This window comes from Chamaea fasciata, unplaced genomic scaffold, assembly GCF_029207755.1.
Source record: "Chamaea fasciata isolate MVZ Bird 193981 ecotype frontalis unplaced genomic scaffold, bChaFas1.0.hap1 SCAF_7, whole genome shotgun sequence".
Taxonomy (NCBI): domain Eukaryota; kingdom Metazoa; phylum Chordata; class Aves; order Passeriformes; family Sylviidae; genus Chamaea; species Chamaea fasciata.
In genome coordinates this window covers 25,361,722-25,380,650 of record NW_027094092.1, presented here as the reverse complement: position 1 = coordinate 25,380,650, position 18,929 = coordinate 25,361,722, and the positions used below count along the sequence as shown (strand labels likewise).

The 18,929-nt window shown below is 39.1% G+C and overlaps 1 protein-coding gene across 2 annotated transcripts; it reads right to left on the bottom strand.

Annotated features, from left to right (window-relative positions):
- Positions 1 to 304: 304 nt before the first annotated feature.
- On the bottom strand, positions 305 to 12,174 carry LOC136292403 (carbohydrate sulfotransferase 9-like). 2 transcript variants are annotated; one of them, XM_066188074.1, is made up of 4 exons: positions 12,037 to 12,174; positions 7,180 to 7,278; positions 4,793 to 4,940; positions 305 to 4,354 (listed from the first exon to the last, which is right to left on the bottom strand). In XM_066188074.1, exons 3-4 carry the CDS (start codon positions 4,884 to 4,886, stop codon positions 3,504 to 3,506), a joined length of 945 nt encoding a protein of 314 aa, XP_066044171.1. In that variant the 5' UTR covers positions 4,887 to 4,940; positions 7,180 to 7,278; positions 12,037 to 12,174; the 3' UTR covers positions 305 to 3,503. The 2 variants fall into 2 exon arrangements, with proteins under 2 accessions (XP_066044171.1, XP_066044170.1); XM_066188073.1 differs by lacking the exon at positions 7,180 to 7,278.
- Between the last annotated feature and the right edge of the window lie 6,755 nt (positions 12,175 to 18,929).

The window sequence follows — 18,929 nt, the reverse complement described above, 5'->3', positions numbered from 1 at the left end:
AAAGATGCAAGCTTGACTTTGGAAGATTTTTTTTCTTTCTCTTCTTTTTTTTTTCCCACTTATTTGCATTTTTTCTCCAAACTGGAACACACATTAGTATTTGCTAATTCTTTCAATTCTTTAAAATTTCTGTGAGGCAGGCTTATATTAATGTAGCAAAGCAGAGGCAAGCAGTTTTGTATTGATTGTTGTCTAATAGTGTGTGGCCTTCTTTTGATTTGATAGAACAACTTCAAGGTGGGTTTGTTTTTTAAACAGATGTTATTGAGAAGGATGAACAAGTAGATTAATATGTTAACCCACTACAGTTTATTAAGATAATCACAAATGAGCATTTCAATGATCATATCACAGGCATATAACAATAAATCAGAAGATGAATTATGACACTCCCTCCCCATTCAAATTCTCCCCAGGGCCTGAGCCTCAACACACTGCCTCCACCCTTGCTCCCAACCGCAAGAATCCATTTTCCTCCCAGGAGAACATCACTAAGGGTTACCATTCAAAGGAAAGAAGCTCCACTGAGGGTTATTCTCTGGGCAAAAGTCAGGAGGGAGCGTAGCTCAGCTTACAGCCTTGTTCTGGATGTTGCACTTCTAGGGAAGACAGTACAGGATACTTCTCTTCCAGGCCATGAAGAGACAGTTGTGTTTTAATTCTCATCATAAAGTTTACAGGTGTCTTGCAGTTCCTGTGGGCTGTTTAAGACAATGTCCAGAGCCTTCATTATATTACAATATCAAGAATGATTTTTTTTTCTGTTTTCCAACAGGTTATTCTCTTTTCCATCCCATTATTCTCATTTTATTACTATTGGTAATCCATAATTTAGGCCATTCTTGTATGATGGTGTGTCAAAACCCAGTGTTATATGGGTACAGATGCCCACACATGTCCTCTGCAGCTTTTTTTTTTTGGTCAGTCCCACACCAGCTAAACAGCATTACAGCAGCAGCCAGTAATCTGAGGCAACATGCTGCTTACAGTTCACTGTAAATAGGGGCATAGGCAAATGGCAAAACTCAAAGTCTGCTGTGAATATTTACAGAGATTTTTCTGCTTTAGTAGATACCCTTCTGCTATTGAGTAGTGCTTGTGATGAATGAATAAGCCATCAGTTTTCTGCCACCACTGTGGGAATGATATGTGAACCTCTGTGAAAGAGGAAATAAGAATAGAAAGCCACTCACATCTAACAGCAAGAAACTGGAGGGGGGCGTTAACACTGCATGCTGCTAGCAAAGACACTTATCAAACTCTGTCAGTATCATTTCTTCAGAGCTTTCTTAGGCTGGATGAGGGTGCCAGAGTACTCATGTATTTTTAGATATACTTACAGCTTCAGACATAGCTCTGGAGGGATCTGCTCATATAGAAGTGAGTTATGAAGCAAATCTTATTCCCCTCTACCTCTGCATGATCTGTCAAAGAATGTAGGAGAAGCATGTAGTTCTTATTCAGGAAAAAGAGAAAGACTGCATCCTTCTGCATAGCCTTAACACTGATGGAAGTAGTTTCCAGCTTCCTCTGACTAAAAAAGCTAACAAGTAAAGAAAAAGAAAAACCTACATGAACTACAGGGTTGCCAGGGCAGCATGAACAATCCACTGTTAGGGATTAGTAGGGTTATGGGGACACCAAACGTGGTGGTGGAGAGAGTAAGATCCAGCATATGAATCATTCTGCAGAAAATCATAACCTTTTTTGTTCTGAATTGTTTTGCTTGGTCTTCTCACTTTGTATCTCTCCTTGTGCCAAAGCTGCCCCATTTATGAAATAGTCAGCCAGGCAAGACCTGCCACATGTATGCAATGCTAGTCCTGGCTTGTGTACAATCTGCTGTCAAAGGGGATGGAGAGCACTTCTTTCTGGGCCTTCTCCTGTCACTGTGGCCTGATCACTCTCTCCAACTGATGTCGTATATCACTGCACCTTCCCACTGGAGCAGATAATTCCTGCAACCCACTTCCTGCGCTGGGAGGGCTCCTCCAAACCCTCATAACTTAGATCCCATTGTGTCAGTTTTTCAGTCTCCTTTTCCCTCTCCCTTGGCCATGCTGCTGGCAGAAAGGGCTGTACAAATTGGTGGCTACTCTGTGATTAACTTATTTTGTATCTGTCCTTTTCTGTGTGATGAGAAGCTGAGAACCAACTTTGGGTCCAAGACTAGCCTGCCAGCCTTTATACATTCGCTGATTTAGCTGAGAGGAACTAAGTGCATTTGAGAGATTTTCAAGTTAGCTGATGAGAGATTGACATCCCCTAGAGGATTACAATTAGTTGCTAAAACTTGTTACAATTAAAATGATCACAAATTAATATTTGAATGTGACTAGACAATAGATTTTTTTTTTAAAGGGGACAAATCTCATGCTTAATATAATAGCAGTTATAGACCCCCTCAGTGATCTAAAACCAAGGTCACCTAGGAAGGAGTAATGGTTTGAGTTGCTTCTCCCACATGTTTCATTGTTTCCCCCACCATAAATCCACAATTTATTTGCACTCATTCTCCTGTAAGTTGAGAAAGCAATAGGTAGAAGAAAAGTATTATCCAAGGTTACCCAGCTCCTCCCAAGTGCCATGCTCAGGTAAGTCCAGGGGATTGTGGATTCCAACAGAACAGATAGGAAAGCCCAAACATTGTCCCCACTGTGCTGACTGGCCCGTCCTTTGACTGTGTGTTAAGGACTTTTGGAGAATAAATAAGAGGTACTTTTCCACAGAGATTTTAGATCATGCACCAACCAAGTTGTACACTTTAGAAGGTACCTCTAACTACTTCTCTCAAAAAGAACCAATGCATTTTTCAGAGCTTCTGCTAAAATCAGACCCTAATGCTTACAAAAGTGGTGAAAAGACTTTGTAAAGTCACCAAGAATACCAGGTGTGCTCATCAGAAGATTCTTAAGAGCTGTAATGGAAACTTTGCCTGAATGCTGACAGCTGTGCTGCTTGAGGGATAAGGCTGATGGGCTGTGATGGGAGCACTGCTAGAGAGGAAGATATTCTGGCATTAAGTTCTTTGTAATGCAGCTTCAAGCATCTGAAGGTATTTACTCCTTTCCTACAGTATTCATGATCAAGGCTCTTGCAGACAGAGTGGCTTAACTCTCAAGCAGATCATTTATTGCTTCTTATATCTTTTTCTAACTAAAAAATGACATTAGAAGAGTGTTTTAAAATATTAATTGTGAAAGACAACATTCTTCATCCTTCCCATGTCTCTTACCAATGGACCAAAATCTATCATTTATGAACAGTTTTCATGAAACATAAGTAAGCTATTAAAGACCAACAGGAAGACAATAATTTTAATAGGTAATGGTCTGCATGGTACAAGAGGTCATGGCAGGGATTTTTTGTAAGAGTGCTTAGGACGATAAACCATCAAACTCCAGGATGATCTCAGCAGCAGTCGCCAACCCGCCTATCAAGCACCTGGGAGGACAAGTTCTGCCCATTTTATACAAAGGAAACTGTTCTTTGTTTAACCTATATTAGTCATTCAGGGAAAAAGAATCCTCATATTTCATAGTATAGTTGAACAAAAAAAAATCCATTTCATACAATTTTTTTATCTTCTCAATTTGTTGTGAGGTCAATTGTCTGAGGTACTCCAAGGTGATATCACGGTCAGTTCGTTTCTCTGAGCCGTATCTCTTCAAGCTGGGATACTGCAGGCTCTCTGGTGCACCAATGGCCTTCAGAACATGCTCAGAGTCCAACCCAAGAGTTTCATACTTACCCAAAATATCATAGTGAATGTTGCAAGGATCACAGAGCAGAAACATTGGTTTCCAGTGAATGTCAAGATTTTGTGGTGGTTTTGCCAAAATGAAGTTGACAAACTCCTGGAAACTCACTTTTTCAGAAGAATTTTGATTTTTCCTGAACATTGCCCTAATCTCATTAGCAATTGTGGTACTGTAGTACTGTTCAGAGTGCAGGAGTTTGTCTCTGTAAGCTGAAACCAGCCGTTCCAATGGATGTCTGGTGAACATCACTTTGGTGTAATTGCTTAGAAATTCCTTTTGTAAGGCAGGAGGGTAAGACACCAGCCTTTTGATCAGTGCGGTATGGTGGATGTTGTCATGCTTAATTTCAGCAGCTTTTGCATTCAAGTCTGATTGAAGAACAAAAATAGTTCTCTTCCAGTTGGAGCAGCCTACCTTGGGCACCTCACAGTAGATAAATTTATGCTTGTGCTCCACGAAGAGCTGGTTTGCAAGACCAGAATCCAATTTTCTTCTTGGTCTATTAAGGTTATTCTTCAGGCAGACAAAATCCAGTGTGTTTTTCCGACCATTTTGAATGGCCAGCCAATTTTTAGTAGGATCAGGAATAACACCTGTGACAAGGAAGAAATTTAAATCATTTCAGTGAAATAGGCTTGTATAAATCTATTTATCTGTGACAATCATAGTACTCGACCTATCACCCTGCATACAAAATCTAATGAAGATGCTAAAATCAATTTTTTTTACTGTAACCAGACTAGACTGTGGCAAACATGCAATAAACTACCCTCCCTAGTGAAACATTTATTGAAATGAAAACTTTCAGTGTGTTAGCACTATTAGTCTAAGGAAGTTTGATGTTCCACCATCATGTTTTTGTAGTGCTCTCCTCCCATATATTGCTGAGATATCTGCCACAGTGACAAGACCTTGCATATTTTCACAGTATTGTTGGTGTCTTGGGCTCCATAGTTACTTTCTAATGCGTTTGGAAAAGGTGTCACTCGTTCTATGAAACATTAAATCTTGTTGGTAATTTCTTTACTCACCTGTTGGGTTTTTTTGTCTCTTACAGAAAAACCCGAAAAGAAATATCCCAAATAAAAAATTTGGGACAAGGAAAGCTAACATCTTCTGGTTCATGTTATTCTCACAGGAAGGAAAATGATGTAGTCTCTACAGTGGAAATCTGTCTTTCTGTCAATAAGGAAAAATAATTTGGGTTAGATTTTGTATGACTGATATAACAAAGATAACATGTAAATCTCCTACAGAAATTAGGACAGCAGAAAGACCTTTCAAGCCCAATAAAAATAGGCTTTGCTAATAAATAAAAATTCTCTTATGGAAAAGACTCACCACAATTATATTGTTAAACCAAATAGATAATATGTATTTAGAAGTATTCCAAAATTCCTTCTTTTTCAGAACAATGAACTGCTTACGAGCAAATACTCCTCCCTCATCTTTTAAAGCTGCTGGGGAACAATAACTTCATTTAGGATTACAACCTTGTATTTTTTTTTTTATAACCTTTAAAATCTGGGAACACAAGGATCTTCATAACCTGTAACAGGTGTATCCACAAAGACCATGACACATTCAGGATTAATGTCTTTCCATTTATTGCCCTGAAGCTTTCCACTTTCAACAAATAAATCACTGCAGGAGAAAATTCCCTATTCCAGCAGAGAATCCACACCACTAACTTGAATTCTCCCATTCTCCCTCTCCAAAGAGACTGCATGGTATATATGTTTTCTGCCATTGCTGCTGCGGCAGAAGAGCCTCAGAATGGTTCAGTGTGACAGGAAATGCATAGAAGTGGCAGAGAAAACAACAGAAAAGGAGTTGTTCCGTGTTACCAGATAAAAGGAAAGAAGGCAGTCCAACACATTTTCTCTCTTGTGCTCACTCATTGTCTCCTTGCACTTCATGAAGAGAGACTTATCTAAATGCTCTGTGCAATCTTACTCTGTTTCCCTCAGTAGAGAGCTTTTCATCAGCATGCTTTTATTGGAAGTTGCAAAATTAAGTGCAAAACAATAACTACTGGCAAACATTACATTCTCTTTCTGTTCCATAAATCTGCACAATCAAAAGAGTCAAGCAGCACTGTCTCCCCACTTCTCAGGTTTTCACTCTGAACCTGCTGGCAATAAACACATCATTGCCTGGATTCCTTGAGGATGTAAATTCTCTTTTTGTGTTTCAAATTTTTTTTTGTTTTTATAAGGTACAATAGGACCATTTTGGGAGTTGGTTGTGTGCCACCCATTGTGTGGATGTATATAAACCCCAACTGCCATAATAGAAACTGGTTTCTGGTGTGTTCTGTGACGACAGTAGAAGCAGCACCAGTTACATTGCTGAAACTGTACTTGAGCACAAGGGTTCCTCCTTTCAGAGCTGATACATGATTTTGATATCACACACTTTTACCATAATATCTGCAGACTCATAGAGTTAACAGCATTACTGACAATTCTCTCTTAGCGTAGGTATGACCTGGGGAATGGAGAGGGACACTGTTCATTAAAAATCTACTTGTATTTACAATAAAATGTTACAATACTCATTCAAATTAATGCAGTATTTTTAGACACAATGGCATTTAGCCTATACTTTTTCATTTTCTTGGTTGTATGAGATTGTTGTAAAGGCTACAAGAAAGGTTACAGGAAGATCTGCCTTTAACCTTTTCTTCACTGTACATCAATTCACATTTCATGATATGATCCTTGAGTCCTAATGCATCAGAAGCTGTTTTCAAGGCAAGCTAAAGTCAGTCAAGTTGCTCATTGATCTCATGAGAGCCAAGACTGAGCGTTTCCTTTTTATTCTTTTTAAGAAGCAGGTTGATGATGCAACTTCACACTGTGTAGCAATTAAAATCAACATAACTCTAAATAATTCTGTACAAGGACTCCTTGTTAGAGTATGCTACGGAGAAGGATAATGGGCTTCATTCATTTTAAATGCTGTCACTTCAGAGAAGTAATGTTATCATACCTGTCTCAGGAACCAGAGAATAAACTAGATGGATTTTACCCTATTTAGATATTTGTATCATGCATATTTACTAATTACACTACCACTAGAGAAAAAGGTCTGCTACAAGACATATTTCATGTGGAAACATGTCGATGAGTCACCACAGGGAAGTAGAAGGGCTTGCTTCCTTGGGGGAATGAAGCTGTTTAGGGGCTAGTTAAATGCAGGAGATACCTCCTCTTCTAAGATTTATGCATACTTGTGGAAGCAAAAGAATCTTTAATTAAATTCAGGAGAACAATCTGACCATAAGGAGGGATAGAACAAGCTGCAAGATGGCAGGTGAAATCTTTCTGGACTCCTTGGAAAACTTTACACAGGAGAGTGGTATTAAGAGTTAACACTACCCTCAACAAATGAGGTCAACACGACACAAAGCTACCTTAAGGTGAAGTCCAAAGCCTTCTTTGGAAAATGTTTTCAGACGTGAGACCCCAGTACAGAATTCTGTGTAATGCAAAGTTTCCAGTGATGAAATCACCTAATGAAGAGGAGGAAAGAAAATTCTGAGAGCCATTTTGTCAATGAGGGACAAGTCACCTGGAAATTAAAAAGGAGGGAAAAAAATCCAAAATGAAAATCATCTTTGTCAGTAGGTGTCAGTGTCAGTAAATCAGATGAATTTTTCCTTATATTTATTATGGCTTTTCCAAGTACGTGTAATTGTTTTGCTATTTAAGATGTTATGAGTTAATACTTCTCTTTGCATTTTCCCTTATCCTACCTTGAATTAAGTGTGATTTTAGGTAACTACAAGGCATTCCTCAGTAAAGGAGTGGTGAATCTATTAACACCACAGGTCCATACTAGACTATTTCTGCTGTAACTAAAGGGCAGCACTATGGGCTCTCCCAGGTAAGATAGAAAGACAGTATCCTAAGACTCATGAAAAGAAAAAGCAAAAACCTCTTCTACTGAAAAGTAACAAAACAGGAAAAAGGGAGACAGGGATCTAAATGTCTCTGGATCTCACATATTCACAGAAAGAAGATCCTAAAAATTAAATATAAGGCATTAATCTGCTTTGTTCTTGTCGTATATAGTAGGGGGTGGGGGGGTAGAAGAAGGTGGACTTTTAAATTTTTTTAAAAATTTTAATGAAGCATAAAATCTTCCAGATAACAGCCTTACACTGCACAGTTGTTTTTTCCTTGCTCTTCAGATCACATCATTATAAATCAACTATACATAGCTATGGCTTGATATTTTCAATTTCTGCATGTCTTACTGTATTCTGCAGGTTAAGTGAGAAATCATTTTATGACTTTTATGGTCAATACAAAAGAGTAAACCAGGCAGCAAGAATTATCCTCATAGACTACTTTCTTGCAGGAGTCTTTCAGAAGGATTGCTATCAAGTGATGAGATTTTTTGAGGCCTGTCAGTTAATTAGTGTTTAACATCTTCAGTGTGTGTCCAGCTGATTTGATGTCTTTCTAGTTTCTTAGCCAAAACATGTCAAGTTCTTTATAGAGTTCTAAATCCGCAACATCAACACTATTGCCTTAATCAACAAAAGCTTAGCAAAAATAATTAGTCAGTCTGGTGACATCTGTTTCCTATAACATAATCCAAAGTTTCTCTATGGGAACAACCAGAACAATTATCCAAGGCAAGAGTGGTAGCAAATAGGGAATAGATTATTGGAGAAAGCAATGCGAATCATCTCATGCAAATCATCTCATTTTGCATGCAAAATGGCAAAAAGGCCTGAAGCCCTCATAAAATTAAAAATATTTACTGAATTCAAGCCTTCTTTGCACTGCTGATAATTCTACCATGGTCCTCTACTATTCCGTTTTAAAGATTCTTTTCTTCCTGATAAACACACTGAAAGTTACAAAAACAAGAATATTTTATCATGTTGTTATTATCTTTGTTGTTAAGTTCGCTGACCATAAAATGTTCTTCTCATCCTTCTATTTACTTCAAGAAATTTCTGACATTTGTCTGCTTTTAACCTGCATGGTAGGCAGGACAATTTGATCCAGAACAGCTCTCTATCTCTGTATTGTACTTTTTCAGGGGTGTCACAAAATTGTCATACGTTGGACTTATTGGATTTTTTTTCTGTAAAATTGCATTTTTTTGGTTCATTTGTCCCATGCTTGCTTTACATTTTGTGATACTAGACCTTCTGCAATCTTCCCTTATGTCTGATAGCCGTCTGGACTTTAACTGAGCACGTGTAGCTACACCACAACCACTCACACTTATCCAACCACCAGCTTTGGGTTCATAATGAGTTCCTTTCCCCTGACCAAAACAAGGTCTGATAGAAAATCTTTGGCACTCTTTCAATTAGGAAATATTCAGTCAAAGATGTTTTAATGAGAGTCGCATGAGTACATGACCTAACACATCACACTCAGACTGAAGATCTTCCTCCTGCCATGCAGATTTATTTCTAGAACAGGCACCAAAGGAATAGGTTGCATTGCTTTGCGCAGGTATCACTTGTACACTGTTCTGTCCTTGAACTGCTGAAACAATGATTCATAATATAGTATTCCCTAATCCTTCTCCTGGAAGTATTGAACCATTGCAATTAAATTTTTTTTCAGAATTTAAAGAAATAAAACAAACAAACAAACAAATACTTAAAAATATTTTTGTATTTTCATAAACAATAAGAAGTACTACAGCTGGAAATATTGAATAATGTTAAGTCTTTTTGTGTGGCACCTATTACCCAAGTACAGAAACACATGTACACACACGTGTGTACATATATATACACGCACTTGAATAGTTCCAAAACACATTAATATCAGTTACACTGGCATATTATTTGCACCAAGTAAACTAAGCAGCTGATAATGATTTGAAGTCTTCTGATAATAAACTTACAAAGGTGTGTCTCAAGCTAGTTTTTCACAGACAGACCTTGGCCAGAGCTGAGCATGTGGGGTGATCCTCTGCACCCACTTGATAAGTGGAACTTTCCGGACTAAAAGAATGAAATTACAACAATACTTATTTGTGTTCCTGATACATTTGAAGCCAGAAGTAAAAGAAAGTATCAGTATGGCTTCAGTGGAAGGTAGGGAAAAATCTCTGAAAACAGATAACATTCTCAGTTGCTGAACCTCATTCTGTACTTAAGCCCTGTTAATCCCTTCAAAAAGACACCTGAAAATACATACATACTGAAATGTGCATGGGCACATAGAAGGTGAGGGGGGGATGATGGATAAAAAGACCCCAAGAACAGCCTGGACAGGAAAACCAAGCTCTGGATGCAGTTCTGCATGTGCTGTTCTATCAGAGCGAATTGCAAGAGCAAGACCCTTGTTCGACCAAATCTGCAGCACCCCTGCTTCTGTACAGTTTGTGATGGATGAACAGGAGGAAGAAAGACCCCAGAAAGTGGAGCCTTAGCAGCCAGGCTGGCCTGTCCATAATGTGGAAAATCAGTAATGGGTTAGGAAACGCACACAAGCTACAGATAGCCAAGGGCTAGAAAAAGTGTCTGATCTGGGTCATTTTGCCAACAAGAGAGAGCATTTGACATCATCTCATTTGCAGCAAGGGTTGAGTGGAGTTAGGTGGGAATGGGTAGAAGCTCAGTGGGGAGACAACATACAGGCTAGGCTGGGAGCTCCTGAGGAAAAGGCTGACAAGGGTGTCCTACAGAACAACACACTTCACAGCACAGAGGTGGGTGTGAAGCAACAATTTCCATTGCAGGCACAACCTAAAACTCTTGTTCTGTCATCACTTCAGCCCTCCATTACTGCATCAGACTTTTTTTCTGGTCTCAGCAACTGTAGTGATACCTTCCTTGCTGCCATCATTAATCTGCTTATTATTCTCATTGCACCACTTCTTATGCCTGCCTTTTAGCTTTTCCTTCTCTACTTAATTCCATGTCATCTCCTTGTCTTACCTTCCAAAGTTTTTCATTATCTATCATTTCTCATGCAGTATTAAAAGCTCAGCTTTACTTTCTGATCCATCAAACCCTGTTACCACCAGCCCTTGATAACAAACAAACAGCTCCTGCTTTCTCCTCTCCTGGCCCTGCTTTTGTATGAAGTTTATGCAGCACCTACAGAGCCATTACATTTTTCATCTAAAATCTCTCCTAAAAGTCTTCCCTTTCAGGGATGCCAACACTGTTATGATGCCAGTGTGCTGAAACTGTTACCAACCAGTCCACAAAAGAGCAAGTAAAAGGAAGAGCCAATTTGGGGATGAAAAGGACCAAAAGTGAAAAGAAAAACAAAAAAAAGAGTACATGGGGAAAGGCAGCAGTGAGTCTGACAGAAAAGCTCCCAGAGAGAGGCAGGAAGCAGGAACCCAAGGAAAAGTGGCAGAGTTGAGGGTCAAGGAAATAGAAAGGTTCTGTAGCTTGCTCTAAAAATGTTATAGAAAAGGGAGGTTGAGAACTGGTCTGAAGAAGACACAAAGTATAATTCAGTGAAGATGAAAAAGAATAAATTCAAAGAAATTAGTATAGAAAGCAGTACACTAATTACCTAATAAACTACCACAGGCATTTAAAAAGGAATGAGACTGCAGTCACTCTTGCACTGGAACCCAGCCCATACTATGTGATCAAACGTGTATCTCTTTTCCTTCCTGGAACTGCAGCCAGAAAGGCCACAGACTTTTGATTTTCTACGAAGAGATAGGTTCAGTGAGGAGACCCAGCTCGTGGGTAGGCCCAGCTTGGCAGGAACCTGGGAAGCTGGAGACCAGTTCTGCTGCAGCATCACTGGGGCAGGGACTGGTGGCCTCAGGAGGATGGCATGGGGTCCTGGGCTGTGGGCAGTGGAGGGCAGCCCCAGGGGACTGGGCAGTGCCGTGTTACTGCTTTTGGTGCCTGACATCTGGTAATGGGATGTGGGGCCTTTTTATCTAAACATTTAGTTCAAAATTCTGTGCACTTGTCAATTGCCATTTAAATCACTGTAAAACCAATCACAGGAGAACTAACTTCACCACATTCCTTTAGGGAATCCAGATAAGACTAAAAACTTGGAAAGAAGGAAAAAGAAGAAAAAAGGAAGTACAGAAGAAAAGTTTAGAACAATGCATCCTGGCCAGAGTGGCAATGAATGATCTCCTACCACACTTGTTTAATAGGAGATGGGTCTCACAAAATCTATTTGCTTTGTCATGTGTATAACTAACTCTCTGCCTTTACAAATGTCTTACTGTCCCCTCCCATGTTTCTCTTCTCAGTTAATGTCAGTAATAGCAAATGTTTTCCTTACCATTCAGGTCTACCCACCTTGTCTCAGACCTAGATCCTCTTTGTCCTCTCCTGCTTTTCAACTCCCTGTACAAGCTTGGTTCATTTATTCCTGCCATTGCACACCAAACAGCACAGTCAAAACTGTTTGCAAAAGTCTTGGTTATTTAGCATACCACCCTCAGGCAAACTCCTGTTTGCTGTTTACTTTGTTATACCCTTGTGTCCCCACCCCTAGTACCCCTTTACCATAATTGATGACATCTGTGACCTCTCTTTCCCTCTTTACACTCCAGTGAATACAAAGCGTTTATGCTTAAATGGTTTTCCTTTTCGCTCCTATCTCCTCCAGCTTCTCCTGTCATTCTAGTTTAGATTTTGAACCTTATTTTCAGGATCCAAAACTAATTTTGTCTGAAATCATACCTCTACTCTCATCCCCCCCAACTCTTTTTTTTTATACTCCTTCAAAGACTCCTTTACAGAAATCACGTACAAGTCCTAACACCAGTGATTTGGTGTCTGCTCTTTTACAGAAATAACCTTTCCCTGAAATCCTGAAATATCCTGACACTTACTGACAAACGGTGTGTATACCTTTTTCTGTCTTCCTACATGAATCTAAGCCTATTCTTTCTTTCTTTCTTTCCCTTCTGCTCTCTCTGTGTTGCAGGGCAAGCTGTTCAGCAGAAATGTTATGTTTAAAGTCTGTTTCTATGAAACATGTTTTTATAGCATACTATGACACATGCAGTATCAAAAATCAAGAAGTTTGAAGACAGTAGGATTAAACTGATAAGTTAAATCACAGAGAGCATAAAATGAAGTGTCTGCTGGCTTTTGGCAGAACAGCCTTGAAATGAAAGTCTTGACATTTCAGAGCATTTGACGTTACAGTACATTCTAAGTTCAAAATAGTGTTGTGGATTCAGTTGCAGATACAAATGCTTGGAAAATCTGCAAATCTGATTTCCAGAGTCTGCTCAAGTATTCAGAAAATGGAGAATGGACAGTCAATGAGTCTTGAAAAGGTGGGTGCCCCACACCACATGGGATTATCATAGCAGACAAAGAACAGGAACTCTCCTAAAAACACTTGCCTGGTTCACTGCACACCTTCCTTCATCTGCCATAGATAGTGGGGATCCTACTGGACAGCCCTTGAGTGTCTCAAGAATCTATTCATCCTGTGAACCCAACATGTCAAGCTGTGTGGAGTACCTTGTTTCTTTAAAAACCAGGTGTTGAAAAGCTACAGGAAAATGTATTCATGAAGTATCAACAATATGCATAAAAATCATTGTCAGTGGTGAATCAGCTCCCTTGACCCATCTTATGATACTCACTCTAATGGAATAACCAATAGTGGCAGCAGATTGCTACCTTCTGAACAAACCCAGCATGAACAGTGACAAGCCCCAAACTCATCAGTCTTACCTGCTGGCAGCAACAAAACAGTAAGACTTGGCCATGTGGGATGCCATTCCTGGCACTGAAGAAAAATGGTCCATAGTACAGCTTGTCCCTGCTTCCCCTGCTCCCACCATTAGCATGGCCTGCCCTGAGTCGTCCTTCCTCTCCTGATAACCCCACCTCTTTGCACTCCACTGTCCAGCAGCACTCCAACACTCCTGCTCAACACATATTTGCATGGGCACCAGAGCTTTTCCCTTAGCCCCCATCCCAGGTGTGACCCTATCTTTCCCAGTCCCTGCTTCTACTCCTCAGGCAAAACTTTAACCCAATCCCCAGCAAATTCTCACCTCCAAAAGCCTTCCTCATATCGTTCCCAGGCAGCTTGCCCAGCAAATCCTGTTTTCCAGCTTCCCAAACACCCATCAGATTTCACCCTGATTCTGCTGTTCAGCCTTCCTCATGCACAAGCCAGCTCTGTGCTGGCTCCCCCTGCCAGACTCCTCCCTTTGTCTCCTCAGGCATCCTCAGAGCCCCCTTCCAACAACCACACTTCCAAGCCCAGCTCATCAGAACTGTCTCTCCTTCTACTTCCAAGATTCCCACACAGCGCCACTGCTTCTCACTCTCTGTTCTGTTCTCAGCTAGTTCCAGGCTCTACATTTCAGCTTCTACAGTTATTTTAGTTACTCCCAAACTAAACTGACACATTTTCCTTTTCTTTCCCTCCCACATCAATTTTCACACTAGTCATCAAGGCACATTTTCCTGCTGATTTTGTCCCTTGAATTTATTTTGCCAGCAATCCCCAACAATTTCTCCCTAGAAATCTTGCTCATGCTTGCCTTGTTCTTTAAAATGGATGGTTTACTCTCCTGTGAAGAAGAGGTTCCACTGAGAATGTAAAAGAGGAATCTCTTAACCTCATTTTTCAAATGCTTTTTCTCAAAATCTGCCATGAACTTATTAGGGGAAAGGTTGCTGGAATCATTTAAGAGAAGAAAAAAGAGCACAGATTCCCTGTATAAAAATCAATAAACTATTTTTGCTTAAAGGGTTTATAAAAATATCCTGAGGCAGATATCTAGCCTGAGAAACTTTTGCTGAATTGCTTGAAATTTGACAAAATCCTATGTAGATGAAAACTGTACTGAAATTAGAAGAGTTGAGATGCATACCACCCTTAATAAAGTCAGAAAGTGAATGAAAGCCATTGACATTTCATTTCAGGCACCAGAATCCCTGTAACATCAACTTCTTAACTGAGGAAAGCCATAGCAGTGAATAATAGGCTGCCAAAAAATCCTCTGTAGATTCATTTCATCACAGTGTGATTTCAAAAGCTAAACAATGTCTCAGTTTATGCCTTAAAATATTTGATGTCAATTTCTAAATATATAAACAAATAAAAACCCCAACCAACTCTGAAAAAAAATCTCTCTTTGCAGAGATTTGCCTACACTTACAGAATCATGGTGATATGAAAAGCCACTAACAATCCAATTTTACTCACCAATCAGACAGCTACAGTGGAGATTTCCCAAGCCTCTGAGTGATGCTAAACAAATAGCAAAGATTCAAAGAAAGATCAGTCCAGAAAGACATGTCAGTTTGATTTTATGCCTAGAGATGGAAAGGAATTAGGGGGAAGATTTTTTGTTCTCCTTACCTGATCTTTAAGGCAGGGCAAAGTGCTTCTGTATCCACACAGATGCTTTCATAGGAGAGCATTTGAAACACTCTGTATACCTAGTATTTGTGTCTGTTTTGATTAAATGCCCAGCTAAAAGTTGCCAGTGTTTTCCTGAGAAGGTTTAGGTGAGCATCTCCAGTTGCACATTGCAAAGCAGTGTGCTGCGTCTGTCTCTAGGTATAAGGAGCAGCATTTAACCACTCCCCACGCAGGGTCTACAGCAGCTGTCAGAGCCTGCCAAGTGCTCCAAGAGCAGCCTGCCAAGAGGCTGCCTGCTAAGCAACCAAGAAAGGGGATGGTCGGGAATATGAGGGCAGAGGTAACTTGGTTGAGAGTAATTATGTTGTGATAATATGCATTATTTTTAGATGGACTACACGAGGCAAAGTCAATTCAAACCAAATGAACTCCATACAAGACAACTCCAATAAACTCTGGGAACTGGAAGGTAAGTTCTCACGGGAAACATGGCGAAATCAGAAGGAATTCAGTAGAGTTGGCAGTTCCTTAAAGAAATTATGTTTAGGGTACAAACACAAACAATCCTACACAGTAGGAGGATAGGAAGTATAGTCAGAGATCAGCTTGGCTAAGCAGCACAGTCCTCAGTGACCTGAAACACAAGAAGGAAAAGTACAGAAAGTGGAATCCAGGTCAAACTCCTACAGACAAGCATAAAAGAACAGTACTAGATGCTGAAACAAAGTTGTAAGGGATAAAGCACAAATTTAACTGCAAAAAGCAATAGATATTAAGAGATCGCAAGAAACAAATCTGGAAGGGAAAAAAACCCTAGTGATAGTTCACTTGCAGAAGGCTGATGTGCATTTTCCATTATTCTTCATGAAAGAGAGAACTGTAATTACATGATTAATAACTAAACTCAGTAAGAAAGAATCTATGTAACATATGAAAAGAACAGGACCAAAAATAATTTGAATACACTGAAGTTCACATTATCCTCAAGTATACCACTACAGCATGCCTCTAGGAGAGCTCTCTAGTTGTTGTCAATGCACTAGGTGTCCCTGGACTGATATAGGAACCTACACTCCTGCACCGATACAGATGGCTCCTTCATAGGCTGCTAAAGAGGTGAAATGAGTGCTCTACATACCGGCACCTGAGCATGAGGAAGTGCCTGTTAAGATACGTTGGCAACGGAGAGAAGCAAGGTCAGATCTGTTAGCTTTGTCTGAAAACTCTCAGAAGTTGTGTGAGAAATGTGTAAAGTGGTGAACATAATGCTTATCTTTATAAAGTCAAGAAATGAAGAAGAGATCAATTCTGGAAAAATCCTAGAAAAAATGAAAATATAGATTATTCATAAAAGGCTGGAGATAGCTGAGCTACATTGCTTTGTATTTTTTGGCATGTTGGCTATTAATTTCTGTAACATGGCAAGAAGTCTTACAAATAGAGAAGCAGTATGTCACATAATATGTTTTAATTTTAGTAATGTTATTGACATTATAGCATTGACTTACAACATTTTCAAAAGTATATAAAAGTGAAACTATTTCTAGAAGAGTGAAAAACTACCTGGGTGTAGGGAACAAGGAAAACAAACCAAGCAAAAAAACCCAACACATAAACCACAGACTAAGATTAGTTTTTAATCATTCACTATCAAACTCAAAAAACATAATCAGTAAGATTCTGGGCCGAGTAACGGTTCAGGTCATTAATGATTTGGATAAAGCAACAATCCTTCCACCTCATAGATAACAATAAGCCCATGTGAAGAGTAAACCCATTGCATGATACATTAAAATCAGAATGCTTTTGACAAATAAGATAAATTATCTGTAGGAGAAAACACGTTGCAATGCACTTGTGTTTACAAGTGTCAGGTCCTAAGGGGAAATAATAGTTCATAAAATGTGGCAGCCGTTCTGCCAAAAAAGGAATAAGAAGGGTACCAGTCTGTCACAAGTTACTCACAAATAAGTAGCATTTCATCATATCGAGAATGCAAAGTGCATATTAGGAGGAGAAACTGTTTGATTGTATACTTGGTTGGTACATTAAGGAATACCTCCTATTATATTTCTGTCTAACACAGCAACCGGTAGCACTGTGTCCCTGTCCAAGCAAAACTGTTCCAAGAGAAGGCAGACCAACTGGAAAGAGTCCAGAGAAAACCAGAGAAAATGGTCAGCTGTCTTGGGAAAAAAATAAAAGCCACAAGAAAGATAGATTGAAACAATTTGGGTTACTCAGTTTAAAGAACACAAGGACAACTAAACACATAAAAACTACTATCTACTAAGTTACCTCTAGCGAGGTAAGGAGGGAATATATTTTTTTTTATCTGTAGTGGATAAAGTGATGGGTTCAAACTATGACACTGAAGGTTATGCTAAATATTAAGAAAATCTTATTAACAATAAAGAAAATTAGATCCTTTTTCATTTCTGAGGTACTGTTGATTCCCTTTTGGAGCTTCAGAATGCACAAGATGAAGTCTTGAGGTCTTTTCCAGTCTGCTTTTCTTTAAGTCTGTAGTTCATTCTGTTGTATAATTTAGATGCCCCATCTTACCTCTCTACAAAAACCACATTTATCAAAGTTTTCATGCTAAATTATAAAAACCCAGACTGATTTCAGATAACTAATCTGGATTTCAGATAACTAATTCAGCCTTGGAAAAGCAGTTCTGCATGAAGCCTTGCAATGAAACTGTCTGGAAAGACCATCCCTTATTAAATTATTGAGTCTTCACTGCCTTTTCTTCCCCCTCAGATCCTACTTCAGCCTGAATATAGTAGTACAAATAAAACATGGCTTTTAATGACCCTTTAAATAGTTATTTAGGAAACGGGATGTGGTATCGTGTTGTGTAACCACAGTACGGGCTGTACAAATGTGGCTTCCCAGTCCTATGCTGTGAGCCAGGGCTCCCTCACCATGGGAGGGCAGAATGAGGAATGTCTACAGGAGTGAGGAGGGAAGATGGCAGAAGCCCTTTGTACAGACACAATTCAGTAGCACTTTCAGAGCTATCTCATGCCTTGTCCACCCAGGCATAACTAAATGTATAAAGCATGTCTCTGTTAGACATTTACATACTTACTCAGAAAATCTGCCAATACTGTTGACTAGAATGTCTAACTCGTGAAGCACTCCTAGCATATGTGAAGCCCAAAGGGGAGAAAACTCACAAGGTGATCCTTAATTTCAGTTTTCTTTGCTTCAAATTTAGAACTACTTGTATCTTTCAAAAGGTCAAAATTTAAAAGAAGATTTAAGTAGAGTGTGAAATAGAAGAAATAGAAGAAGCTATTAATTAATTTGTATTGTCAGTTGGCAACCCCCATGCAAATGCTACAAGAGCTGAAAAAAAAAGCAATTTACTGCTTCCAAAATAATGTAGCAGAACTCGTCCTAGAAGTAAAAGTGCTCAGAAGTTTGGGGTTTTTATTGTGGAAAGATTTCCCAAGCAGCTTCAGGTTTTGGCATGTAAGAATCCAAAAGGAAAGAGTATTCTAGAAGTAATCTCAAAAATAAAATGACAGTAAAAGAAACTCATGAGCAGTTTTGTATTTTCTGCAGGTTTTCATTAATAAGAGTCTTTGCACTAGTAAAAAATAGGTTCATACATCACACGGATAGATTTAAAAAAATCTGAAATTTGAAAGGGTGAAAAATCTCTTGCATTGAGAGGCTTTTCTAGGGTTTTGAGGCCCAGAGTTTTAGATATCAATGAAGAAACCAAAGAAGTTAAATAAGATTGTGCTTCAATCAAAGCAGGAAGAACAAAAATACAGAAAATGTAGAATGTAATAACCCATGAAGTTCAAATCAATCTACAAACAATATCAAC